This window comes from Lycium ferocissimum, chromosome 5 (assembly GCF_029784015.1).
Source record: "Lycium ferocissimum isolate CSIRO_LF1 chromosome 5, AGI_CSIRO_Lferr_CH_V1, whole genome shotgun sequence".
NCBI lineage: Eukaryota > Viridiplantae > Streptophyta > Magnoliopsida > Solanales > Solanaceae > Lycium > Lycium ferocissimum.
Window position 1 is genome coordinate 243,782 of NC_081346.1, and position 23,997 is coordinate 267,778.

Below are 23,997 nucleotides of genomic sequence, written 5' to 3' on the forward strand. Positions count from 1 at the left end.
TATCTGAGGCCTGAGAGTGACAAACTGACAATAATTCTATTTCGAACAAGTGTGGGTGATATATGACTCTCGCAAACTTCAAGCCTACAAATGTCTAAAGTTAAAACGTTAGAGGATAATTATGTATCCTTCAATAGCTTTATGGTTTGATCGCCGAATAACATAGAATTCGAGGGTCTTGTACGCACTTGACCGAAACTGTTAGCAACGATTATTGTCGAGAAAACGATCAAAATGGTCCATAATGTATGGGGGTTAAACTATTTTAGTCTTTCATATGTACTACGTAATCAGAATGGTTCTTAATGTATTGAAAAAGTAATCATTTTAGTCCTTCATATATACCATGTAACTGAAATAGTTCTCAATGTATGAAAAACTTGATTTTTTTAGTTCTAAACCTTCAAAGTAACGATGCAAGTAAAAAATCTATTAAGTTCAACCAATAACTCATTTAAGTTGTATAAAAATATAAAATGGGAGTGAAACCTTTCGGTCGTGATGAGAAGAAAGGTCAACTTTTGCTACAGTTAATGTAAACTCTTCGATCAATAATCAACATATGTTTTTGCCTTTGAATTTGTAACCCAACAGTGTCTCCGCTGTAAAAAAGAAAACTATGTTATAAAGAAAGTAAGAAAAATGTATATTCCATTGTTGCAGGTGCATACGGTTGTGGGGGAGGGAAGTAGGGGTGCTCATCTGTCGGTTCGATTTTATATATTATCGATTCTGTTTATCAGTTATTGGTTTGTAAACATACTAAACCGATAAGAAATCAATAAAATAATTGTTATTATTTTTTAGTTAATCCATTGACGGTCCTTAACGGTTCGGTTTTCAGTTTAACCAATAAAAAAATGTTTCTCTAAATTTTGTTTGTTCATATATACAATTTTCACAAAGTATATACGTCTCACAAAAGAATAGGCAGAATGTGCTCACAAAGAAAATCATGCATCAAAACTTCAACAGTAAACCATACGAACAAAGATATATACTTTAAACAAGGACTAGTTTCACGAGGCTCGGGCTTAATTCAAGTTATAAAAGTAAACATAAATATAATCTATGCTAGTAATAATTAAATTTTAAATATGTATATTTTTAATATATAAAAGCAAAACTTTCATTTGGCTCCTATAATAGACTAATACCTTTCATTTTGATGAAATTATTTACTTCAAATCAGATGCAAAGTAAGATTTGGAGTTTATGAGATCTGAATCTTAATTTTTAAAGTTATTTAGTTCTATAACTAATAATCTATACATATTTAATGAACTTTTAAGACAAATTCAGAATTTAAACCAAAGCACTACTGAGTCTGATCAAATTGGTTAGCCGAAAGTCTAACTCCGCCCTACTTCAAACTCATTTTGTGTTTAAAAGATTAATTTTAGTTAACCAAACAAGAGATTTTAAAGATAGTGAGATCTTGACTGATAACATTGTCTTCATTTCCAACACTATATGACATCATTTAATTATTTTTAAAACTATATGAAAATCATTTTAATACAAATCTTTGTATACACGTATGAGCTCATTAAAGTATAAATATAAAGTAAAAGAAAAGTTACATATAAAAATCTATAATAAGCAACAAACGAAAAAAGAGATCACACGAGAGCAACAAGAAGCAAGAGTATCTAGGAGAGAAATGACTGTTTTTTAGGTTAATAGATAAGATTAATAGAAGAAAGCAACAGGGAAAACAGAGTGCAGCGGATGGGGCAGCTCTTCCCTTAACCAGGAGTCTCGGGTTCGAGCCTTGGAATGAAAAAATCCTTAGTAGGGAGCGTTTCCTCCGATTGGGCCCAACGCGACGCAGATCCGGATTAGTTGAGCTCCAATGCGAGTATTAAATACTTGAGAGAAAACCAAAAAAAGGTAAATAAGGTAGCAGGTTCTACGACTTTTGAAAAGTAGACCATAAGAGCAAAAAGTAAATTTGACTTTAAAAAATAAGGTCAAGACCTAGAAGTAATTAATTGAAGAGCTTGACATTTTATTGAAAACTTTTGTAAGGACTGCAAAAGTCCTTTGGTTGTCTCTTATATATAGTAGTAAAATGAAACATATGCCAAACCATCTAAAACAAAACATATAAATAAAGAATTTTATGGATTTAGATTAAATAAAGCATCTAAGAAACTTCAATGGGAGAGGCGAATAAAAATGGATCCCACCAAAGTCACTATTTTCGGTTCGGTTAAACTGTTTTTTTGCACACCCCTAGAAGGAAGTATAGTTTTTGCTTCCCTCACTTGAGTAGCTGGTCAAACTTAATAGATTAATTGACTTAGAGCATTAATTTCAAGGTTTAGGAATAAAATATCATATGTTTTGTACATTAAAGACTAATTCGGTTATGTGGTATATATAAAGGAAACTAAAAGAGATAAGGGTCAAAAACACACCCTAACTATCACTTTTTTTTGAGTTTCATACCTAAACTATCATAAGGTTGAGAAAACTTCATAAACTATCACTATCTAGTTTGCAAAATATACCTGAACTAAATGTGTGAATTCACTCTCCAAAAGGCAAGTGAAGCTGAATTTTTTTTAAAAATTTGTCCACATGGCATAAGTAATGCTATGGTGGTACCGACATGGAAATTAAAAAATAAATTAATATTTTTATAAAAATTAAAAAAAAATCTGAAAAAAATAGTTTTTGTAAAAAAATATCAAAAAATTTAGAAAATCAGAAAAAAAAAGGTTTAAAAAAATGGAAAAGTTGATTTTTTTTTTAATGTGAAAACTAAAAAAAAAAAAATCCATTTTTTAAGCTATCTTTTATTTTCTATAATTTTTGATATTTTTTTAAAAAAATTACTCCCTCTGTTTCAATTTATGTGAACCTATTTGACTGGGCATGACATTTAAGAAAGAGTGAAGACTTTTGAAACTTGTAGTTCAAAATAAGTCTTGAATATTTGTATGGCTGTAAATCATTTCATAAAGTGAATTTGTTTCCAAATTAGGAAAGAGGTCATTCATTTTGGCACGGACTAAAAAGGAAATAGGTTCACATAAATTGAAACAGAGGGAGTATTATTTTTCAGTTTGTTTTTTTAATTTTTTTTTTTTTAATCCATGTAGGTGCCATTGTGACATTATTTATCCACGTGGACAACACTTGGCAACATTTTTATATAAAATGGAGAGTGTAGATGTTACACCTCGGACATTTCATATCGTTGTGTTGACTAAGTTCGTCGAAGGAAGTAAAGTATAAGCCGTGGTTGGGAAGGTTTTTGCACTTATCGAGTTAATGATTGTTTAGTAATGTCTTGGGAAGGAGTTATAGGGCTCCTTAGATGGTTAATGAAGTGTTAAACATGTGCCAAGAAGACTCCATAAGGATTTGAGATCAAACGAAAACAGTTTTGGAAAAGGGAGTTATACGACCACTTATACGGTCCGTATAGCTTTATACGGTCCGTATAATGGTCCATATAACAGTTACAGTGAAGGGTCATCATTGGTGATATTATACGGTCACTTATGCGGGCCTAGAATATTCCACACACCATATCAACACAAATTCAAGAGAAATCAAAGATTAAACACCAAGACCCAAGAGAATCAAGTGTAGATAAGCTTACTAGGGTTTGTGGAAGTCAAGATTCCCTTTGGTATTGAAGTTGGGGTTTTTCTCAAGTGAAGTATCCTCATTCAAAGTTCATTCCTATATGATCAAAGGTGAGTTTTACATCCATTCCATGTTATTAAGAGTAATTGAGTGGTTGAATGACTTGGATGAGAGAAGAAAGTAGAGTATGAGCTCAAATATGGAAATAATGATATTTTGGGTAGTAAGTTAACTTGAATCATGATTCTTAGTATGCTATGAGTATAATATTGTTATAAATGATGCCAAGGATGTTGAGGAAGTATTATATGTAAATGAATATAGTGTTGTGTTAAAATTATGGTTATGAGTGATTTTGAAAAGGGGTTTTGGGGATTGAATAATGTTTAACTTGAAGAAGTCTATTGATTATGATATTATGGGTGTTGCTATGGATGTTTGGGAGTTGTTTATTAAATGGAGAAAGTTGTCGAAACAAAGGAAATGCTGCCCAATTTTCGTTAGCTCTTAGTTGCTTTAGTTTAGCCTTAAGTACGTTTCCAATGGCCTAATCATGGTACGAATTCTCTTGAATGTAGAGTTGTGAGCTTGGAAGAAGAACGTTTAGTCGTTATGAAGACGCAAAGGTATGTTAAGGCTATGCCCTTTCCTTCAAAGGCATGACTCATATATTACGATTTCCTTTCAATATTTCCATGACCTTCTTACGTCTCAATAGATGAAAGTTAAAGATTCTTAAGAGCTTCTTATGAGAAATAGATAAGATGTGTTCTATGATAATGATGATGATGATGATTTTACTTCTAGAGATTCCAAAGCTTATGAATTGCTGCTATTATGAGCTTAATGATCTTATTTCATAATTTCCTTGATGTTATGCATTGTTGGCCATCTCACTTCATGATATTAGTTCCTTCAAGGTGAGACCTAGCAATGATGTTTGATCCATAATATAATCGGAGGTCACCGACCTTACGTTCCTCCGATAGAGTTATAGCTTTTATTTGAGCTCTCATGCATGCTTGATGTTAGGTATATGTGAGAATACACCGTGCCTAGTTGGCCGGGCAGACACCACTACGTGATGGAATACAGGCATACGCAGCGGAAGCAAATAGTTAGGATCGAACTTGCATGTAATATAGACAACACATAATCAAAAGATTTTAATCAAACATAAAATCGATACTTATCTCTTGGAGCGTGACCGCTGCTGCAAATCGAACCTTCAAGCACGAGCAAAAGCTGTCCACATGTTCATCCTTCAGTTCCACAGTCTTCTGCTGTGTAACCCGAATAATACCAGAATTTGTGAAATTCGTGTGGGCGAATTTCTATGGAAAAAGAGTAGAAACTTGTAAAACCCTTAGCCTCCTTATCGAATAAGACCCCTCTTTTATAACTACAGGTTTAAGGGTTTTCATCCTTTTCCAAAACCTGTTGGGTCTTTATTTTCCACCAAGAAATAATATTTCATTTAATTCTTTATTATTCGGGCACAGCAGGGACCACAAAATTTAATTAACGAGGCTTACTATTATGGAATTAATTCGAAATATCTGAATTAATCTTACCGTAATAAATTACGAATTATTCCACTAAAAAATCGTAATCGCACTCTCGATTCAATTTCGAAATCTTTTATTAAATCTTATTTAACTCCTCATGTTAAGATTACAGATACCAATCAATTAAATTAAATTACCGACAATTTAATTCATTGACTAATTGAGTCCTTTATATTTCCACTTAACTTATATCATGTGACGGATACAAAATCCACCCGTGGTTTTCACATGAGACTTATAAGCATCCATAAAGGGTATCATCAATCTCAAAGTCGAGACATGGATTCTATCAACTAATTATTACTTCACAAATGTAATTTGCCATTATCCGATTTACCTGGAATACATAGATCCGCAATTGAGTCGTACCTTTTAATAAATCAAAATAATGAACAAATCACATTGATCATAATAATTATATCAAGATTAAGAGTATAAGTACATTTAATGAACTAGAGAATTTGTTTTATATATTCAGTACAAAAAACACTTATCTCTACTTGGTCCGTTCAATACATACAAAATGTACTAGCACAAGAAGACGAAACTATCTTTGTTCCCATAATAAAGATACATTATATTAATCTTGGGCTACAATCATACCGATGGCTTTGTCCAATTCCATCTTAAATTGTGAACATAAATTTTATACTTATAAGAACCGACGATTTAATCTTTCGTGTATAAGCTAAACTCTATACACTAAATCATCTACTATATAAGTAAAGGACACACATACTAGTACATGATCTATTTAATTCTTTATTAAACAATGAATAAATAATTGTTCTATAATAAATACTATATCCAAGCACATAGTTAATAGTATATATATCCCAACACTATGATGGGCGTAGTGGGCAGCTATGATGATGATGATTACACCGTGCCTAATTGGCCGGGCAGACACCACTACACCGGGTGTAGTGGGCGGCTATGATGATTACACCGGACCTAGTTGGTCGGGCAGTCATCACTAGTGGGTGGCGTGAGATGATTACCCCGGACGCGGGCTAATGATGATACATGACTCATGCAGCTTACTTATGCATTTGTATATATGAAATGATATTGTTTATATATGAAAGTTGCATGCATGATTCCGCCTTAAAAAGTAATCAGTTACATGTTATCTCGGCATTTTATGCTCTCTTATTTCCTTACTATGTTGTTATACATGCCTTACATACTCAGTACATTATTCGTGCGCGCGTCCTTTTTTTTATGGACTGCGTTCATGCCCGCAGTGAACGGGGGAGACGGCACGGACGCAGGAGCTTTATTCGGCGGTTGCGGAGCACTCCACTACTCCGGAGTTGCCGTTTATTGGTATATTCTTTTGTGTACATATTTGGGGCATGACGGGGTCCTGTCCCGTCTTTGTGATTTCAGTATTCTAGTAGAGGCTCGTAGATACATACGTGTGGGTAGTAGGTGTTATGCGATCTCTTAGTGTCTATGTTGTGTATCATTTTGTAGCCTCGTGGGCTTGTACATACATGTTTATTTTGAAAGAGTAATTGAAGATCATTTCATGAAAAGCTTGTGTTGGAAATGGTGTATGTTCAGGTTATGTTTGAGGATAAGTCTGACAGGTGGTGCTCGGTATGTTAGCTCCGGGTATCTGTCATGGTCCTCTAGCTGGGTCGTGATTATAGATCACATGCCATTCAAGAATAATTTGAGATGCGTTTTACAAATTAGATAGTGATAGTTTAGGTAATTTTCTCAACATTTCGGTATGAAACTAAAAAATCAGTCATAGTTGAGGTGTGTTTTCGGCCCTTCATCTCAAACTAAAATGATCACTTTTTCAATGTATCGAGGATCATTTCGATTAGGCGGTATATATAGTCCAAACACTCTTCCGTCCGGGACTACTTTGGTCGTTTTCTCGCAACGCTTGATCCAGCGTAGTCCAAACAGAGGGAAAGCAGAAATCTTCATTTCTAGGGTTAGGGTTTGAGATCTGAGCGAAAATCTCAGGGGAGGGATGGCGATGAGAAACTTCTACAACGAGATAAAGGGCATGAGAGTGAAGGAGGTTGGGAATTACCTGAAGCCGATGATGTCTGTTGGTTACGCGAAGAGTGCTGTGAAGAGGGGATTGGATAATTACCATGCCAAATACATCCAAACCAGTTCTGTTGATCCAGTCTACCATGTCTGCTTCGGAGGCATGGCTTTCTCCTACCTCGTTGCCCTTCCTGAAGAGCGTCGCCACCTTGAACACAAACAACACGCCAAACACTGATCCTCCTTAGGTATCTTCTTACCTTTAGTCAATTTAGCTATTTATCATTTGGGGATCTCTCCTGTTTTCGGATGAAGTAGCGCCTTAATACAATTTTGATTGAAATCATCTGATATTTATGTTATATATAGTTCTTTGGCTTGATTCTGCGTACGCTCCACCCTCCCCAAAACCCACTTGTGGGACTACACTGGGTATATTGTTGTTGTTGCATAGTTCTCTGGCTTGATAGGTCTGGCTTACTAGCTATACTATTTGCTCCCTGAAGTATAATATTAATGGATTAGCTGGCGAATTTAGAAGCTAAGGCCTTTGGCAATCTTTCTCCTGTGGGGAACATATGCTTCACATCACACTGATTGATGCTTTGCTTCACTTTTAGACATCACAGTTTTTTCTGTTCGTGGCGACATTAAATCCTTTCTACTTGCTCTCGTAGGATTCTCTGTGGACTGGAGATATCTCATTCTGGTTGTCCGTTTACGAGAGAGGAGAAAGCTTGAGCAGATTTTGATTTTGTACTTCAAATTTGCTCAATCTGTGTGCCATTAATGCTAGTTTGTTTCCTCTATCTTCTTCTTAGGAGGGTTGGTAAGATGAAACTCTCTGTAAAGATCACAGGGTTTATGAAAATGATAAACTAATTCTTTGGTGTTTGGAGAGTGAATATGATCCTGTCGAAGATGCTATAATATTTGGGCTGCAGTCTAAGAATATGTTGGACATATTTCGTGGAGCACTTGGTTCTCCTCAGAGTCATTATTTGAGGGAGGATTGAACATGGGATTCTGAATGAAAGCACATGCGAGGCCTGCAGGAATATGGTCCATCCAATGATTAGCGTGACTCTGTCCTTCTCTAAGCGCCAATCCAAGTTGTGTAAACTTGTGTTTAGATCTTAGACCAATGCTTGAGTTGCACAAGTACCGTGTTACTTTGTGTCCACTAAGGCCTAGGATCACAAGGATATAGATAATTCTATGATTTGAATTTTTCCTTTATCCAAATTCTCTTACTTTTCTCATGCTCTCTCTTTCCTCCTGGTCTTCTAGACTGCAGTTCTTTTCTCCTGTATACCTAGTTTCAAAACGCGTTGTCTCTTACTCTTCATTTAATTTTCGTTTCCTCCCATGTTAGTAATCAAATCTTGTCTTTGTTAGCATGCACACACCTTCTCCCCCAATTCCACAACTCATTTGGTTTAACACGTGCCATCTTTTCCTTTCAGTGCATTTTCCCCCTTACCTCATCTACTTTATTGTAACTTGTATCATCTGCAAATTGTATTTATATAGGCGCGCCATGCTTTTACGGTGGTTTATCAAAACCGCTGTCCAGGGCACAGAGAAAAGCCTTTTTGTTCTAGGGCAATCATATGACATTGTACTTATTTAGGTGCATCATGTCTTTGCAGTGGTTTACCACTGTGCAGGACACAAAAAAAGCCTTTTGTTTTAAAGCAATCATGTGACTTTAAGCAACAGTAGTAGTGAGGAGTAGAGGAATAAATGATTACTACGTTCTCTGTGCTTGCACATGCCTTTCCCTCTTGGTTGGGATAAGTTTTATTCTTCATCTCATCATAGAGAGAAGAGAACAGGCTAAAAGTTTTTCAAATTGATGCTATTAACTCTTTGCTTAAAGGTGAGGAGATTATGTGCCGACGACCTGATGGATGATTTATCTTCACTTGGGTTGTCTAAGCACATATTCAGTTGCAACCACCCATTGTTATTTGTCGCATCCTAATCAGTGTGAGAAAAATCTAAGAAAAGGATAACCGATTATCTTGTTTGAGTACATACTGAGTTGTCAATATAGAAAATTGTTGTGCTTTGCTAAATAAGTTTTTAGCTCTCATGAACTGCATTTCACGCAAGATAGTTGCAATATTATCTCCATTATCACCTCGCTATCGGTCGTGCATTAAGCAAGCCACTTCACATATGACTTCCCTTATATATCCTTGCAAATTATACTATTTTTTTTTGTTTTTTAATTCAGTATAGAGTATTTTATTCTCAGTAGCATTTGGGTGATGCACAAGTTACCGAAATATGAAGTGTCTGCCAAACAAAATTCAGTGAGTCATTGAAGCCCCAAAAATGATTTAAGTCTGTTAGGAACCCAGAAACTTTGCTAACCTTAATTTGTAGACTTCCAAACAAAACACAGAAATAAGAGCAACACTTCAACTATTATTTACTGCCAACAAATAGAATAAGTTTTACAAATAGAGAAAGAACTTCATTACATCTAACAACCAAGGTATTTTGAGGAACCTTAACCTCCAAATCTGCCAGAGAAAATCCTACAGAAAAAACTGACGATCTTTCCTTCTTCTTAGTACAATATAACACATAATAACTGCCCAAACTGCTAGGTAACTGCTAGAAATACATACATATAATAATTAATTAATAAAACATTTACAATTAAGTCTTATTTTCACCGTTTTTCCTACGGTTATAGACCCTAGTGACAGCAGGTCTAACAATACCCACCCCAACGAGTTTCACCTTGTCCTTAAGGTGAAAATGAGAAAACTGTGCATCAATGACTTCATAGGATTCCCAAGTGTTCTCAAAGTCTGGTAAGTCCTTCCACTTAATCAAAACCTCTTGGGAGCCATTCAAGAGTGTCCAACAGTCTACTACACCTTCAGGTTGCGCTTGCTTTTCAAGTTCTTCGGATAAGAAAGGAGGTAGCTGCTGAGCTGGAGCAGAATCCTTCACAACACGCTTTAGTCAAGAAACATGAAATACGGGATGCACCCGTGAATGAGGGGGTAAATCGAGGCGATAAGCAACTTCACCAATTTTATTCAAGACAGTATGTGGCCCATAATAACGAGGACTTAGCTTCTGATTAACCTTTTTAGCAAGTGAGCGCAACTTGAAAGGTTGAATGCGAAGATAAACCAAATCACCAGGCTGAAACACAACTTCACGGCGCTTAGCATCCACATAAGCTTTGATTTGAGCTTGGGCATGGGTCAGATTAGCTTTGAGTTCATGTAAAATAGTGTTGCAAGGGGCAAGTTTCTGGTTGTCCTCTTCAATAGCAGAAATTTCATCATCGAACCATAGCAAAGAGGGAGGATCTCGCCCATATAAAGCTTTAAAAGGGGTTATCTTGGTGGAACCATGTTAAGTGGTATTGAAGCAAAATTCAGCCCGAAGAATCCATCTTGGCCATTGTTTTGGATGTGCCCCTGCAAAACAACGTAAGTAAGCCTCCACAGAGCGGTTGACAACCTCAGTTTGACCATCTGTTTGAGGGTGATAACCTGAGCTCAATTTGAGGCTAGTATTGGACAACTTGAATAATTCTTGCCGAAATTGGCTGACAAAAACCCGACCTCGGTCTGAAACAATAGACTTGGGAAAACCATGCAAACGTATAACCTCATGAACAAATAGTTCAGCAACACTCTTTGTTGTATATGGATGAGATAAGAGAAGAAAATGGCTATATTTAGTGAAACGGTCCACCACAACAAGTATAGTATCATGTCCCATTGCTTTTGGTAATCCGCTGATGAAATCCATAGCAATATCGTCCCAAACTTGAGTAGGAACAGGTAATGGCTGTAGCAAACCAGTAGGACTAAGGGCTTCATACTTGTTCTGCTTGCAAACTTCACAACTAGCCACAAAGTTCTATACATCCCTTTTGATTCCATTCCAATACAACACTTGTGAAATGCGCTTGTATGTCCGGAAAAAGCCCGAGTGACCACTTGTAGGTGAGGAATGAAATTCCCTAAGAAGCGTAGGAATGTGTAATGACGATCGGGGAATCACCAGCCTACTTTTGGAAAATAGGCAGCCATTTCTTAGAATATAATTCGGTCGTGAAGCCGGGTCTTGAAGCAAATCTTGTGTCAATTGACGGAGTTGATCGTCTTGTTGAATTTCTGTGGAAAGATCATCTAAGGTACTACTGCGTAAAACAGAAAAAGCCATGAAATGAAATTGGCGGGACAAGGCGTCAGCGGCCTTATTTTCACAACTTGGGTGATATTGAACCTCAAAATCAAAACCCATCAACTGGGGGACCCATTTTTGTTGCTCCTCCACCATAGCATGTTGGTCCATGAGAAATTGGAGACTTCGTTGATTTGTTCGTATAATGAAATGTCGACCCATCAGGTAGTGACACCACTTTTGTACACCATAAACAATGGCCATTAACTACCTCTCGTAAACAGATTTTTGATTGAGCTCGAATAGAAAGTCCTTGGCTAAGAAAAGCGATGGGATGTCCTTGCATTAGGACAGCACCAATCCCTAATCCTGAAGCATCTGTCTCAACGACGAACACCTTGTTAAAATCCGGTAGTGCCAAAACCAGCAAAGTGACCATAGCCTTCTTAAGAGAATCAAGAGGTATCCGGGCTTCTTTGTTCCAACAAAAAGCATCTTTCTTTAACAATTGTGTGAGCGGCCTGGCTATTTTCCCATACTCTATAGTAACCGGTGAATCCCAAAAATCCCCGCAAACCTTTAACATCTTGGAGACTTGGCCAATTAACCATGCTTGTTATTTTGGCAGGATCTGTTGAGACTCCACTTGCGGAAATAATATGTCCTAGATACTCCAGTTGTTGGTTGTCCAAAATGACATTTCTTTCGATTGACAACCAAGTTATGAAGTTGTAAAATTTTCAGCACCTCCCGCAAATGGTCCAAATGAGTAGAAAAATTTGCACTGTAAACCAATATGTCATCCAAAAAGACCAATACAAACTTACGTAAGTAAGGCCGAAATATCTCATTCATCAAGGTTTGAAAAGTAGATGGAGCGTTAGACAACCCAAATGGCATGACCAAAAACTCATAGTGGCTTTCATGGGCACAAAAAGCTGTCTTTGCTACATCTTCCTGGCAAACCTGTATTTGATGGTACCCCGATCTTAGATCCAACTTCGAAAATATTGTGGCACCCCCAAGCTCATCCAGTAACTCATCGATTGCTGGAATTGGGAATTTATCGGGAACGGTAATCTTGTTAAGGGCCCGATAGTCCACACAAAATCTCCAATTGCCATCCTTTTTGCGAACCAGCAGCACTGGACTAGAGAATGGACTTGTACTTAGTTGGATGATACCAACTACCAGCATTTCTCGTACAATTCGCTCAATCTCGTTTTTCTGGTAATGAGGGTAACGATATGGATGAATATTGGGTGGATTAGATCCTTGTTTAAGTCGGATAGCATGATCATGACTTCTACTAGGTGGCAGCCTTATCAGTTCCTCAAATAAAGTTCCAAATTCGTCCAGTAATTGCTGCAAATCGAAATTCTCTTGTTCTTCCCTTGCTGTTAACTCATTTAAATCAACATAATACCCTTCTCCATCTTTTTGTAAGGCTTTAAACAGAGTTTTGAGTGAAGCCACTGATTTGGACCATGAGGGGTCTCCTTGAACAACTCGTGTTTGCCCCTCTATTTCAAATTTCAGCGTCAACGTTTTGAAATTAGCTTGAATATCCCCCAAAGTCTCCAGCCACTCTAATCCCAACAGTACATCAACACTGCCCAAATTAAAAAGGAAGTAATCCTGTGTTATCCGCACGTTATCAATCCACAATTCTACTCATTTGCAGCTTCCCCTATTCTTTACTTGCTGTCCATTACCCACTTCCACCAAAAACGGCTTAGTTTCTGTTTGTTTTAACCCTGATGCTTCGGCCACTGCACGAGAGATAAAGTTCATCGGCATCTTTCAAAGGTGCTGAAAGTAATTCGAAATCTTCTCGGTATTGTGCCACGCTTCCAGTTTGCTTCAATCCTATCAAAACCTCATATAAGTTCCCTGACTGTGACGGTGCAAAGCGTTGGAGTATCGCTACTTGAAACACATCCCATGTGACAATCGGCGCTCTTGTCTCTCACCACTGGAACCAATTTAGGGCTTTACCTTCAAGGCAAACAGCAGCAACCTCCAATTTATTCTTGTCATCAATGCCATTAAAATGAAAATAACGTTATGCTCTGTTAAGCCACCCATATGGATTATCACTAGAGAATAAAGGAAGTTCCAATCTTCTAGGACGTGTTTCATCACGAAAATGTGGCTGAACTTCTTCTCGGAATCCATCACCTCTGTGATTGTTGCTGTTCTCTACCATCACATCTGTATCATCTGCCTGAACTGCTGATTTTCCCTGCATATGTTGAAGAATTTCAGCGTTATATTCATCCTTTCTTTGCATCCAGTCTCGTAACTGCCCCAGGTAATCACGTACTGAACCAATCTCCTTTTGTACTTCGTCCATTGTCTGCCCTAATCCTTCAATCCTCCCCTCCATTCTGGTTGACACCATGAAGGCTCTGATACCAAATCGTTAGGAACCCATAAACTTTGCTAACCTTAATCTGTAGACTTCCAAACACAACACAGAAATAAGAGCAACACTTCAACTATTATTTACTGCCAACAAATAGAATAAGTTTTACAAATAGAGAAAGAACTTCATTACATCTAACAACCAAGGTATTTTGAGGAACCTTAACCTCCAAATCTGCCAGAGAAAATCCTACAGAAAAAACTGACTATCTTTCCTTCTTCTTAGTACAATATAACACATAATAACTGCCTAAACTGCTAGGTAACTACTAGAAATACATACATATAATAATTAATTAATAAAACATTTACAATTAAGCCTTATTTTCACCCTTTTTCCTACGGTTATAGACAGTAGGTCTAACAAAGTCGTTTTCATTCCTATGATTACACCAAAAGAAAAAAGATTTAACAGATATCTAATTTTTAGTACTGGGATTGAAGCTGAAGTTTCGCAGAGCATATGGTATTCATTTCCTTCAAGAGTGTCCAAAAAATGCAATAAGGTACTGCTTGCCATCTCTTTCTTTTCTTTCTCCGCGTTCCATGGTATCCCATTTACAAAAGCTTCTCTATGACTATGCTACATTGCCCATTGTATACAAAAGATATCAAGAAACATACTCCTTATATTTCTGGCGACAACACAAGAGAGGTGGCTATACAAAAGAAAGGTGTTTTTCTTCCCTTGGTGAGCAGCAAGAGGGGAGATATTGTAACTCGATTATCTGTGGAAGAGGAAGGTCACATACATCAATTGGTTCTTTATGTGGAAGGGTTTGGATGAAAATGTTGCCTCGAGGTTATGGTGGGGAATCCTTTGCTGGTTTGGTCTAACTTGGGTGATGCTAAAGATTTAGTGTTCAGGTAAAGGGAAGTTGAACTTGTGGTTGGTGAAAGGGAAGTTGCATGACTTGTAAAGTTGTTCCACTAGCACTTATATGGGTCGTTTGGAGGGAAAGAAATAGGAGAGCTTTTGAAAGTGTTGAGATGTTTTTCTTAAATACAATTGACTTGAGGAATAACCTCTTTCCCTTATTTCTTTTTGGTGCACCCATGAGGTTTCGTTTGGAGTCTTCTTTTTTCTTTTTCTTTTTTTTTGTGGTGGTGTTGGGGCCAATTTGCCCGCAACGAGACTAATACCTCCCATCAACATAGGTACTGGGTAGTTCTACCCATCAAGGCCTAGACTGATGAGAAGAAATCACCTAGTGTTTTTTGTCTCCACTTTGAACTTGAGACCTCATGGTTCTCCCCCACCTCATTGACCACTAAGCCACACGGCCCACACCCTTAGTTTCCATATTTGTCGGTTGGTTTTCTACTTTTTGATATGCTTCTTGTCTACGGGTATTTTTGTGCCCAAACATGTTATAAAAGTATTACTTTCTGTAGCAGCCACTTTAAACTTTTTGAATTAATCCACTAGTAGCTAAGCTCATACTCTCAGTTGTTTGTGTTATGTTATCTTTAACTTGAGTAGACACTGATGTAAGAAATTTACACAACTGCTTAGGGAGGAGTATTTTGACGTTGGCGTTGATGCATTGATTTAAGTGCATTGAGAAATTAGTTATATCTCTCGGGATTTATTTATTTACTAATTATAGTAATATATATATATATATATATATATCTTAAGCTCGTTCTTTTTAGTAAATTTCAATCTTGTAAACGTTGGCTAATCATGTATGGCTTCTCCTCAGAAGCTGAATTATTATTGCAATGTTCTTATGGAAGTTTTAATAAAAGTCTTGTTGAATGAGAAAACAATGGAAGTTTTAATAAAAGTCTAGTTGAATGAGAAAACAATATGCAATTCTTGATATTTCTGTAGTACACCCATTGATTGCATGTGTTTTAGAATAGTGTTCTATATTCTTGTCAAGCGGAGTTGTATGTTAAAGCTCATCCATCTGCCTTTCTTGACAGATTTCTTGGGAGTCGGAGTTTGATGGTTCAGGGAAGGACTAGCATTGGTGTTTGTTGGTTACTTTCTGTTTCCTTTACCTAATGTATCAATGTGTGCAAAATGTGGTTCATTTAGACTGATGAAAATAAAATTTGCTATGCTGCAAGTTCCTAACGTTTATACTTGGTGTTGTCATGCCTGGAATAGGCAAAAATGGTTTTTGATTGTGTTTCACCCGTTTAAGGAATTGATGTAAAGATTTTTACTGTGTGTATCTACAGCATGTTGTCTATGAGTCTCACTGTCTCATTACCTTGCCTACAGTACTATTGAAAATAATTTCTGGTGCGTACTGGCAAATTCTGGGAAGACATGTCTAAGCATGGGAGACCTGGCTAAATCTGTCACTGCTTCATTGTTGTAGTATGGAGGCAGTTACGTACTAGTTTTGCCAATGAAAAGCTAGACATGAAAAGTACGTTAAGTGTGACAAATAGGATTATCTCTTGGTGTACAACTGGTTGTCGAATTTTCCATGGAAGGACCCCAAGTTCTTCGAAATTGTCAACTTGATTAATGATAAAATTACCCACTTCATCAACTATTCGAATGCGATCTGTCTGCTTGAAAAATTAAACTACTATTATAAATAAAGATAAAATCTACGGAGTCAAGTGAATATCAAATTTTGTGCATGCGCTGAGACCTTGGGTGCAAATAATAGATGTGAGATAGGGGTGCCAAATGGATTATTGGGGCTGGAACTGGGCGGGTTAAGAAGAGGTGAAACAATAAATCTAACCCTGTCCAGACTGCAAATGTCCCTATTTGAGGGGAGTCTTTAATTTGTGATTTTTAATTTTTGTCCTTCATCATTTTTTCCCCCACGTAAGTGTAGATTTTGCTCGGCATAAGTTTATATTCATTGTTGTCTAAAAAGTGGAATGAAAATGAAGGCACAAAAAAAAAAAAAAGGGATAAAGAACATATAAATTTCACTTGAACACGTGAGAACATTACACAACTTTTGTATATCTTAATTTTGAAAAGCTAGACATGAAAATGTTGAGAGAAGCAAGTTTCGCTTTCCAAAGATAAATTTTACAAAGCTTACGTTGAGTGAAAAGTAATGTTTTCATTAAATTAAGTGGATAAAAACAAGACTTCAAATATGGGGCCAAATATTAAAGCTGCTCGGAAATACTTATGTTCAAAGTTTAAGGGTCTTTATATTATCTCTTGGTTTAATGAATATTTTTTGACGAAACAACCCTTTCTATTTTATAGCTGTTCTTTTCTGGTTGATATTTGCTCGTTTCAATATTTGTTTTTATGTTGAATTGATATCTTTGTCTTCGTCGTTTTTTATATTTAATTTATCCTTTTCGATTTAAAATTATAGTATTTTTGTTACAAGAGTCATTATGTCGAACTCTAATATGAAACGGGAATTTCGAAGTTGTCATTGTCAATGTCGTTTTTTACACGCATCCCTTCGATGTTTTTCTTGTCAAACCAATGAATGAAAATTTACACCATCATTGACAAGTATTAGCTTGGTTTCATGATTAACTAATTGTTCTTCGAAATTGCAACAGCTATTTTCATGAAAATGAAAACGTCTTTATCCAATTTAAATCAAATGATAAAATTACCAATTTAAAATGGACTAATTTATACTTCTATATCATCAACTATTCGACATAATCACATACAAAATGCGATCTGTCTGCTGGCCACGGGCAAAAAATTAAACTACTATTATAAATAAAGATAAAATCTACGGAGTCAAGTGAATATCAAATTTTGTGCATGCGACGGGGCAATTTGGAATGGGACCTTGGTAGTTTGGTACTTATGAATAATAGATGTGAGATAGGGGTGCCAAATGGATTATTGGGGCTGGAACTGGGCGACATAAGCACTTTTTGTTAAGAAGTTTTTGGTTAAAAAAAAATTAAAAAAAAGAAACAATAAATGCCGCAACCTTATTAACCCTGTCCAGATGGTCATTCGGGCAAAATGTCCCTATTTGAGGGATTTTATGTCTTTAATTTGTGATTTTTAATTTTTGTACTTTGTTCATCATTTTTTTCCCCGGCATACGTAAGTGTATTGAATTTTGCCTCCTTCGACATAAGCACTTTTTGCATAATTGTTTTTGGTTAAAAAAATTAAAAAAAAGAAAACCTCCTCTACCTTATCCAAATAAAATCAAATGCCACGCACAGCTTATTCCAATTAGAGGATTGACACAACCGGACTGATTTATACTTCTACATAAATAACGCATACTTTTTATGAAATTGGTTCAAAACATGACAACGGCATAATCTACTCTTTTGTAAATTGAACTTTTGCCTCCTCAGCATAATGAATGCCGATGATAATGCAAGAATCGGACTAATTTATACTTCTACATAAACTCCAGAAAATACTTGATATGAAAATTGAATCAAAACAAGGCATGATAATCTACTCTTTTGTAAATTGAAAAAAAAAAGGGATTGTTTTTGGTTATTAAAAAAAACATATACCTTCATCCATCAAATATCAGTTTATTTCAATTCTTGAACACTCAAAACAACAAATACTCTTTTGTAAATTGAACTTTTGCCTCCTCCGCATAATGAATTTTTGTTTTGCCGATGATAATGCAAAGAATTGTTTTTGGTTAAAAAAAATTAAAAAAATGAAAACCTCCTCTACCTTCATCCAAATAAAATCAAATCAAATGATTGACTAGAGGATTTCAACCGGATGATTTATACTTCTACATAAACTTAACTTTGCCTTCTGCATACTTTTTATGAGAAGCACTCTTTTGTAAATTGTTTCATAATGGTTTCAGAAGATAAATTTTACAAAGCTGCCTTCTCCGCATACGTTGAGTGAAGTTAACATAATCTACTCTTTTGTAAATTGAACTTTTGCCTCCTCCGGCATACTTGTTCTAAATTTTTTCAAGTTTAAATGATTTAAATTGAATTTACTATAATTACAATTTCAAGTAAATAAGCATTGGGATAGTTAAAATTAAAGACCTATTTGCCGAATAATTTTATATGGTTTCTTAATAATCGTGTCGAAGATGATCTTTTTCAAATATTAACCATCTAAACTCCATAAAATCGTTAAATTGAGTTGAATTAAGATTTGTACCTTTTACCGAAGACAAAAAATCAATGGAGAAATCGCTTGAAACAACGATTTGAATTTGAGAAGGACAATTAACGATGTAAGGATTTGAGTTGTTGTGTTTTATAAAACTAGGGGTAGTAATGTCTTTTTACTATGTTAGTTTTTCAAGGGCAATAATTAAAGACCACCATTTCGAGGGGCAAAATCTGCCCAAAAAGCAGGGCATTCGCGCCAATTGCCCAAGTTTACTTGGCCAAAAATGAGTTGGGTCAAAATGGGCTAAGCAATGGGTCATAATTTAACCTGCCCAACTTTTAAAAAGTTTTAATTACTTTGTTTGTTTATTTATAAGTTGTTTAATTTCAAACTTATACTTTTATTCTTCTTATTATAACTATATTTAATACACTGCACAAATATATTTTTTAAAATGTTTCTTGTCAATTTTTCAAATGGATCAATTTAGACTATATGTTCAGCCCAAATCTCAAAGGAGTTAGCTTGGGTTGTGCTCAATTAACCCACCAAAATATATATATATATATATATATATATGTCCAACCAAATAGGATTAAATTTATTTGGACTTATTTACCACCCCAAATGTTGGCGTATGCTAAGTGAGCATGGAGGGACACAACAAAGATAGTTCCTTTTGTTTGGAGTAGAAGTTAAAATGAGGCAAATATCCTAAAAGGATTTCAATTTCTTCTATTTGAGCAAAAACAAGAAAGAAAAAGGAATGATGATGATTACACACACTTTGCGTGGAAATATAACCAAATGATTATAATTAAATATCAATATTTTTCATGTGTCTAGTGAACTGATCATTTTTTTAAATTTACTCAATATATTCCTCAAACGAGTTGAAAAAATGTTGAATACTACATTGTGAGTATGTTGAAGTACATTGAACTTTGATGAGATATTTAAGTGAAAATAAATTTGGGCTATTTAATATCATGTCAAAATAATTAGTGTTTTACTCATCCGTTTTGATATTTAAACTACCTAATTTGGAATGTCACATTCTAATTGAACCTCAAACTAATATATCGTGTATTTGTGTTTCTGAAATGTATATTTTTGCTTGGTTGTTGATCAGTTGTTTTTGTCCGTTTGTTCGTAGTTTTCTCTTTTTCATTTTCTTTTTAATGTATTTTATTTTTGGTAATTCAGTCATGGCTAGTTTGCGAATGTCACCATTAAGATGCTAAGACAAACCTTTAGCTCACGAGAAAAAATTTATACGGCAAGGAATATTCTAATGCTGGTTTTTACTGACACCTCCGAACTTAAAGTTTCTGGTCCTTTGCAATCATTCGTGGGTCACGTGAATCACACCCAAATTTAAATGGCAATACATAATTTTATTTATTAATTTTATTATTAAATTCATGATGTATATTTGTCTTCTACATCATGTAAAAAAAATCAAAATAACATTGTTGCTAGAACAAATGTTAGTGATGTTTATCATATTTTCTATGTTTTGTGTCATTTGAATTTATTTTAAATATAAATTTACATTAATGCTTGTTAAACTTGTTTTTTTTTTTTTTAATTTTTAAATCAACTGAAGCTACTAGATTATTACATTAATGCTTGTTAAACTTAAAGTAGTTGGAGTTATGCGAAACATTTAGTGTTCTATTTGGGTTTGATGATTCCCCTCAATAAATTGATTGCTCATATATAGAAACACGGATCAACAAATTGTCTTGCCCAGTCTATTAGGGAATTTATTTTTGTAATTAAAGCTTATATGATTGAATTTTTACATAAAAAAGGGGTAAAAGTTGAAATGGGGAAGAAGGTTAGGGTCAATGTTGCTGAGAGTAGGTGTCAGTAATCCCGTCGGTGTTACGCACTCGCAGTTACTTTAGGTGTACGCCGGGGTTACCATAAGTATGTGTATCTCAAATGAAATGATTAAATTTACTACTCCTACTAGTGTTGTGTATTGAGGTAAAAGAGAGAAGGAGTGATTTTGTGTGTGCCAGTGCCGACGAGAGGAGACAAAAGGGTTGCGGCTGAGTTAGAAAGAAAGTGATGCCCTGACAGTGATGGGATCGTTTAGCAGCTACTAGTACGGCCTGCCACTCTGCAACTCTCTTTCTTTCTCAGGGTATCCATGTATGTAACCTACCTACTCCTACACACACTCACGCTCTTTCTTTCCTTGTTTTTCTCCCATCCTTAAAACTTTTTGCTTCTTTTCTTCATTAACCTTTTTCTCTCTTTCCATCTCTAACTTTCACTCGTTTCTTATCTCTTTTCCTTACTATTTCTCACTCCATATCTATATGTGATGCTCAATTAGCTTTCTATTTTGCTTCTACCTGTCCTCTCCCCTTTTTCTTTTCAGGTTGGGGTTTAAAATAGACAGACCCCATCCAACTATGGAGAACAATCTTGCATTTTTCTGATTATTATTTTGACGTCTAATGCAAGTATCTTTGTCAATATTCATTTTTTTTCCCTTAGAGGCTACAATATCCCATGTGATTGATGCTTGGTGTGGTAACTGTAGAGCCACTTTACCTGCAAATTGTGCAGTTTCTAATTGTTTCTTCTGTGTACCTTTTTCTGGAAAATAACCAAAAAGGAAAAAGATAAGGACACACACAACAAAAAGAAAATTTTAGGTGTTATATCCTGATCCTTAGATTTCAACTCGCTGCTTAATTTTCCTACTTGTGGAAATCTCTTTATATTTTTGTCAAATTGTGATGTCCTTTTTCCTGCAATGTGGATGGCAAAGCTATGACCATATTTATTTATCAACGGCCCCTTATCATCACACTGTAACTATTACACGCTTTTGTGTTGCTTAGCATCTTAATTTTGTTTCAATGAATTTTTGTGTGAATTTAGAAGATGTTGAGCGTATTTAATCTGAGTACTAAATGCAGAAGGGAAATTTAAACTCATTGAATTTAGCGTGCCTGTGCCAGACTTGTACAGTTGGGAAAAGGATTTGATGGGTTCTAGATTCCCATCTCACCAGCTCAGCAATGGCCTTTACGTGTCAGGCCGGCCGGAGCAGCCAAAAGAAAGAACACCGACAATGACTTCTGCGCCCATGCCTTATACTGGCGGTGACATTAAGAAGTCAGGAGAGCTTGGGAAAATGTTTGATATCCCCGTGGATGGCTCCAAGTCGAGGAAATCTGGACCCATAACAAGTGGACCTGCGAGGACTGGATTATATACAGCTGCCTCATCGCATTCAGGACCTATCAATTCTGCTAGGACTAGCTACTCAACCTCAGGTCCCATATCATCCTCAGGGGTGCCTGGTGCAGTTTCTACAAAGAAATCAAATTCTGGGCCCCTTAGCAAGCATGGTGAGCCAATAAAAAAGTCTTCCGGTCCTCAATCTGGAGGAGTGACACCAACTGGCCGCCAGCACTCAGGTCCTCAATCCTGTGTTATCCGCACGTTATCAATCCACAATTCTACTCATTTGCAGCTTCCCCTATTCTTTACTTGCTGTCCATTACCCACTTCCACCAAAAACAGCTTAGTTTCTGTTTGTTTTAACCCTGATGCTTCGGCCACTGCACGAGAGATAAAGTTCATCGGCATCTTTCAAAGGTGCTGAAAGTAATTCGAAATCTTCTCGGTATTGTGCCACGCTTCCAGTTTGCTTCAATCCTATCAAAACCTCATATAAGTTCCCCTGACTGTGACGGTGCAAAGCGTTGGAGTATCGCTACTTGAAACACATCCCATGTGACAATCGGCGCTCTTGTCTCTCACCACTGGAACCAATTTAGGGCTTTACCTTCAAGGCAAACAGCAGCAACCTCCAATTTATTCTTGTCATCAATGCCATTAAAATGAAAATAACGTTATGCTCGTTAAGCCACCCATATGGATTATCACTAGAGAATAAAGGAAGTTCCAATCTTCTAGGACGTGTTTCATCACGAAAATGTGGCTGAACTTCTTCTCGGAATCCATCACCTCTGTGATTGTTGCTGTTCTCTACCATCACATCCGTATCATCTGCCTGAACTGCTGATTTTCCCTGCATATGTTGAAGAATTTCAGCGTTATATTCATCCTTTCTTTGCATCCGGTCTCGTAAACGCCCAGGTAATCACGTCTCGAACCAATCTCCTTTTGTACTTCGTCCATTGTCTGCCCTAATCCTTGATCCTCCCTCCATTCTGGTTGACACCATGAAGCTCGATACCAAATCGTTAGGAACCCATAAACTTTGCTAACCTTAATCAGACTTCAAACACAACACGAAATAAGAGCAACACTTCAACTATTATTTCGCCAACAAATAGAATAAGTTTTACAAATAGAGAAAGAACTTCATTACATCTAACAACCAAGGTATTTTGAGGAACCTTAACCTCCAAATCGCGCAGAGAAAATCCTACGAGAAAAAAGCGACTATCTTTCCTTCTTCTTAGTACAATATAACACATAATAAGCGCCTAAAGCGCTAGGTAACTACTAGAAATACATACATATAATAATTAATTAATAAAACATTTACAATTAAGCCTTATTTTCACCCTTTTTCCTACGGTTATAGACGATAGGTCTAACAAAGTCGTTTTCATTCCTATGATTACACCAAAAGAAAAAAAGATTTAACAGATATCTAATTTTTAGTCGGGATTGAAGCTGAAGTTTCGCAGAGCATATGGTATTCATTTCCTTCAAGAGTGTCCAAAAAATGCAATAAGGTACTTGCTTGCCATCTCTTTCTTTTCTTTCTCGCGTTCCATGGTATCCCATTTACAAAAGCTTCTCTATGACTATGCTACATTGCCCATTGTATACAAAAGATATCAAGAAACATACTCCTTATATTTCTGGCGACAACACAAGAGAGGTGGCTATACAAAAGAAAGGTGTTTTTCTTCCCTTGGTGAGCAGCAAGAGGGGGAGATATTGTAACTCGATTATCTGTGGAAGAGGAAGGTCACATACATCAATTGGTTCTTTATGTGGAAGGGTTTGGATGAAAATGTTGCCTCGAGGTTATGGTGGGGAATCCTTTGCTGGTTTGGTCTAACTTGGGTGATGCTAAAGATTTAGTGTTCAGGTAAAGGGAAGTTGAACTTGTGGTTGGTGAAAGGGAAGTTGCATGACTTGTAAAGTTGTTCCACTAGCACTTATATGGGTCGTTTG

General features: G+C 36.1%; 2 protein-coding genes across 2 annotated transcripts; both read left to right on the forward strand.

The window, feature by feature from the left end:
- The first annotated feature begins 7,037 nt into the window (after window positions 1-7,037).
- Window positions 7,038-15,963, forward strand: LOC132055237 (uncharacterized). The gene is made up of 2 exons (XM_059446948.1): window positions 7,038-7,435; window positions 15,714-15,963. Exon 1 carries the CDS (start codon window positions 7,165-7,167, stop codon window positions 7,423-7,425), a length of 261 nt encoding a protein of 86 aa, XP_059302931.1. The 5' UTR covers window positions 7,038-7,164; the 3' UTR covers window positions 7,426-7,435; window positions 15,714-15,963.
- Window positions 15,964-21,293: 5,330 nt separating this feature from the next.
- LOC132058596 (uncharacterized membrane protein At1g16860-like) lies at window positions 21,294-22,444 on the forward strand. Its single transcript, XM_059451053.1, has one exon. The coding sequence runs from the start codon at window positions 21,821-21,823 to the stop codon at window positions 22,442-22,444; it is 624 nt and encodes a 207-aa protein (XP_059307036.1). The 5' UTR covers window positions 21,294-21,820.
- Window positions 22,445-23,997: the final 1,553 nt, after the last annotated feature.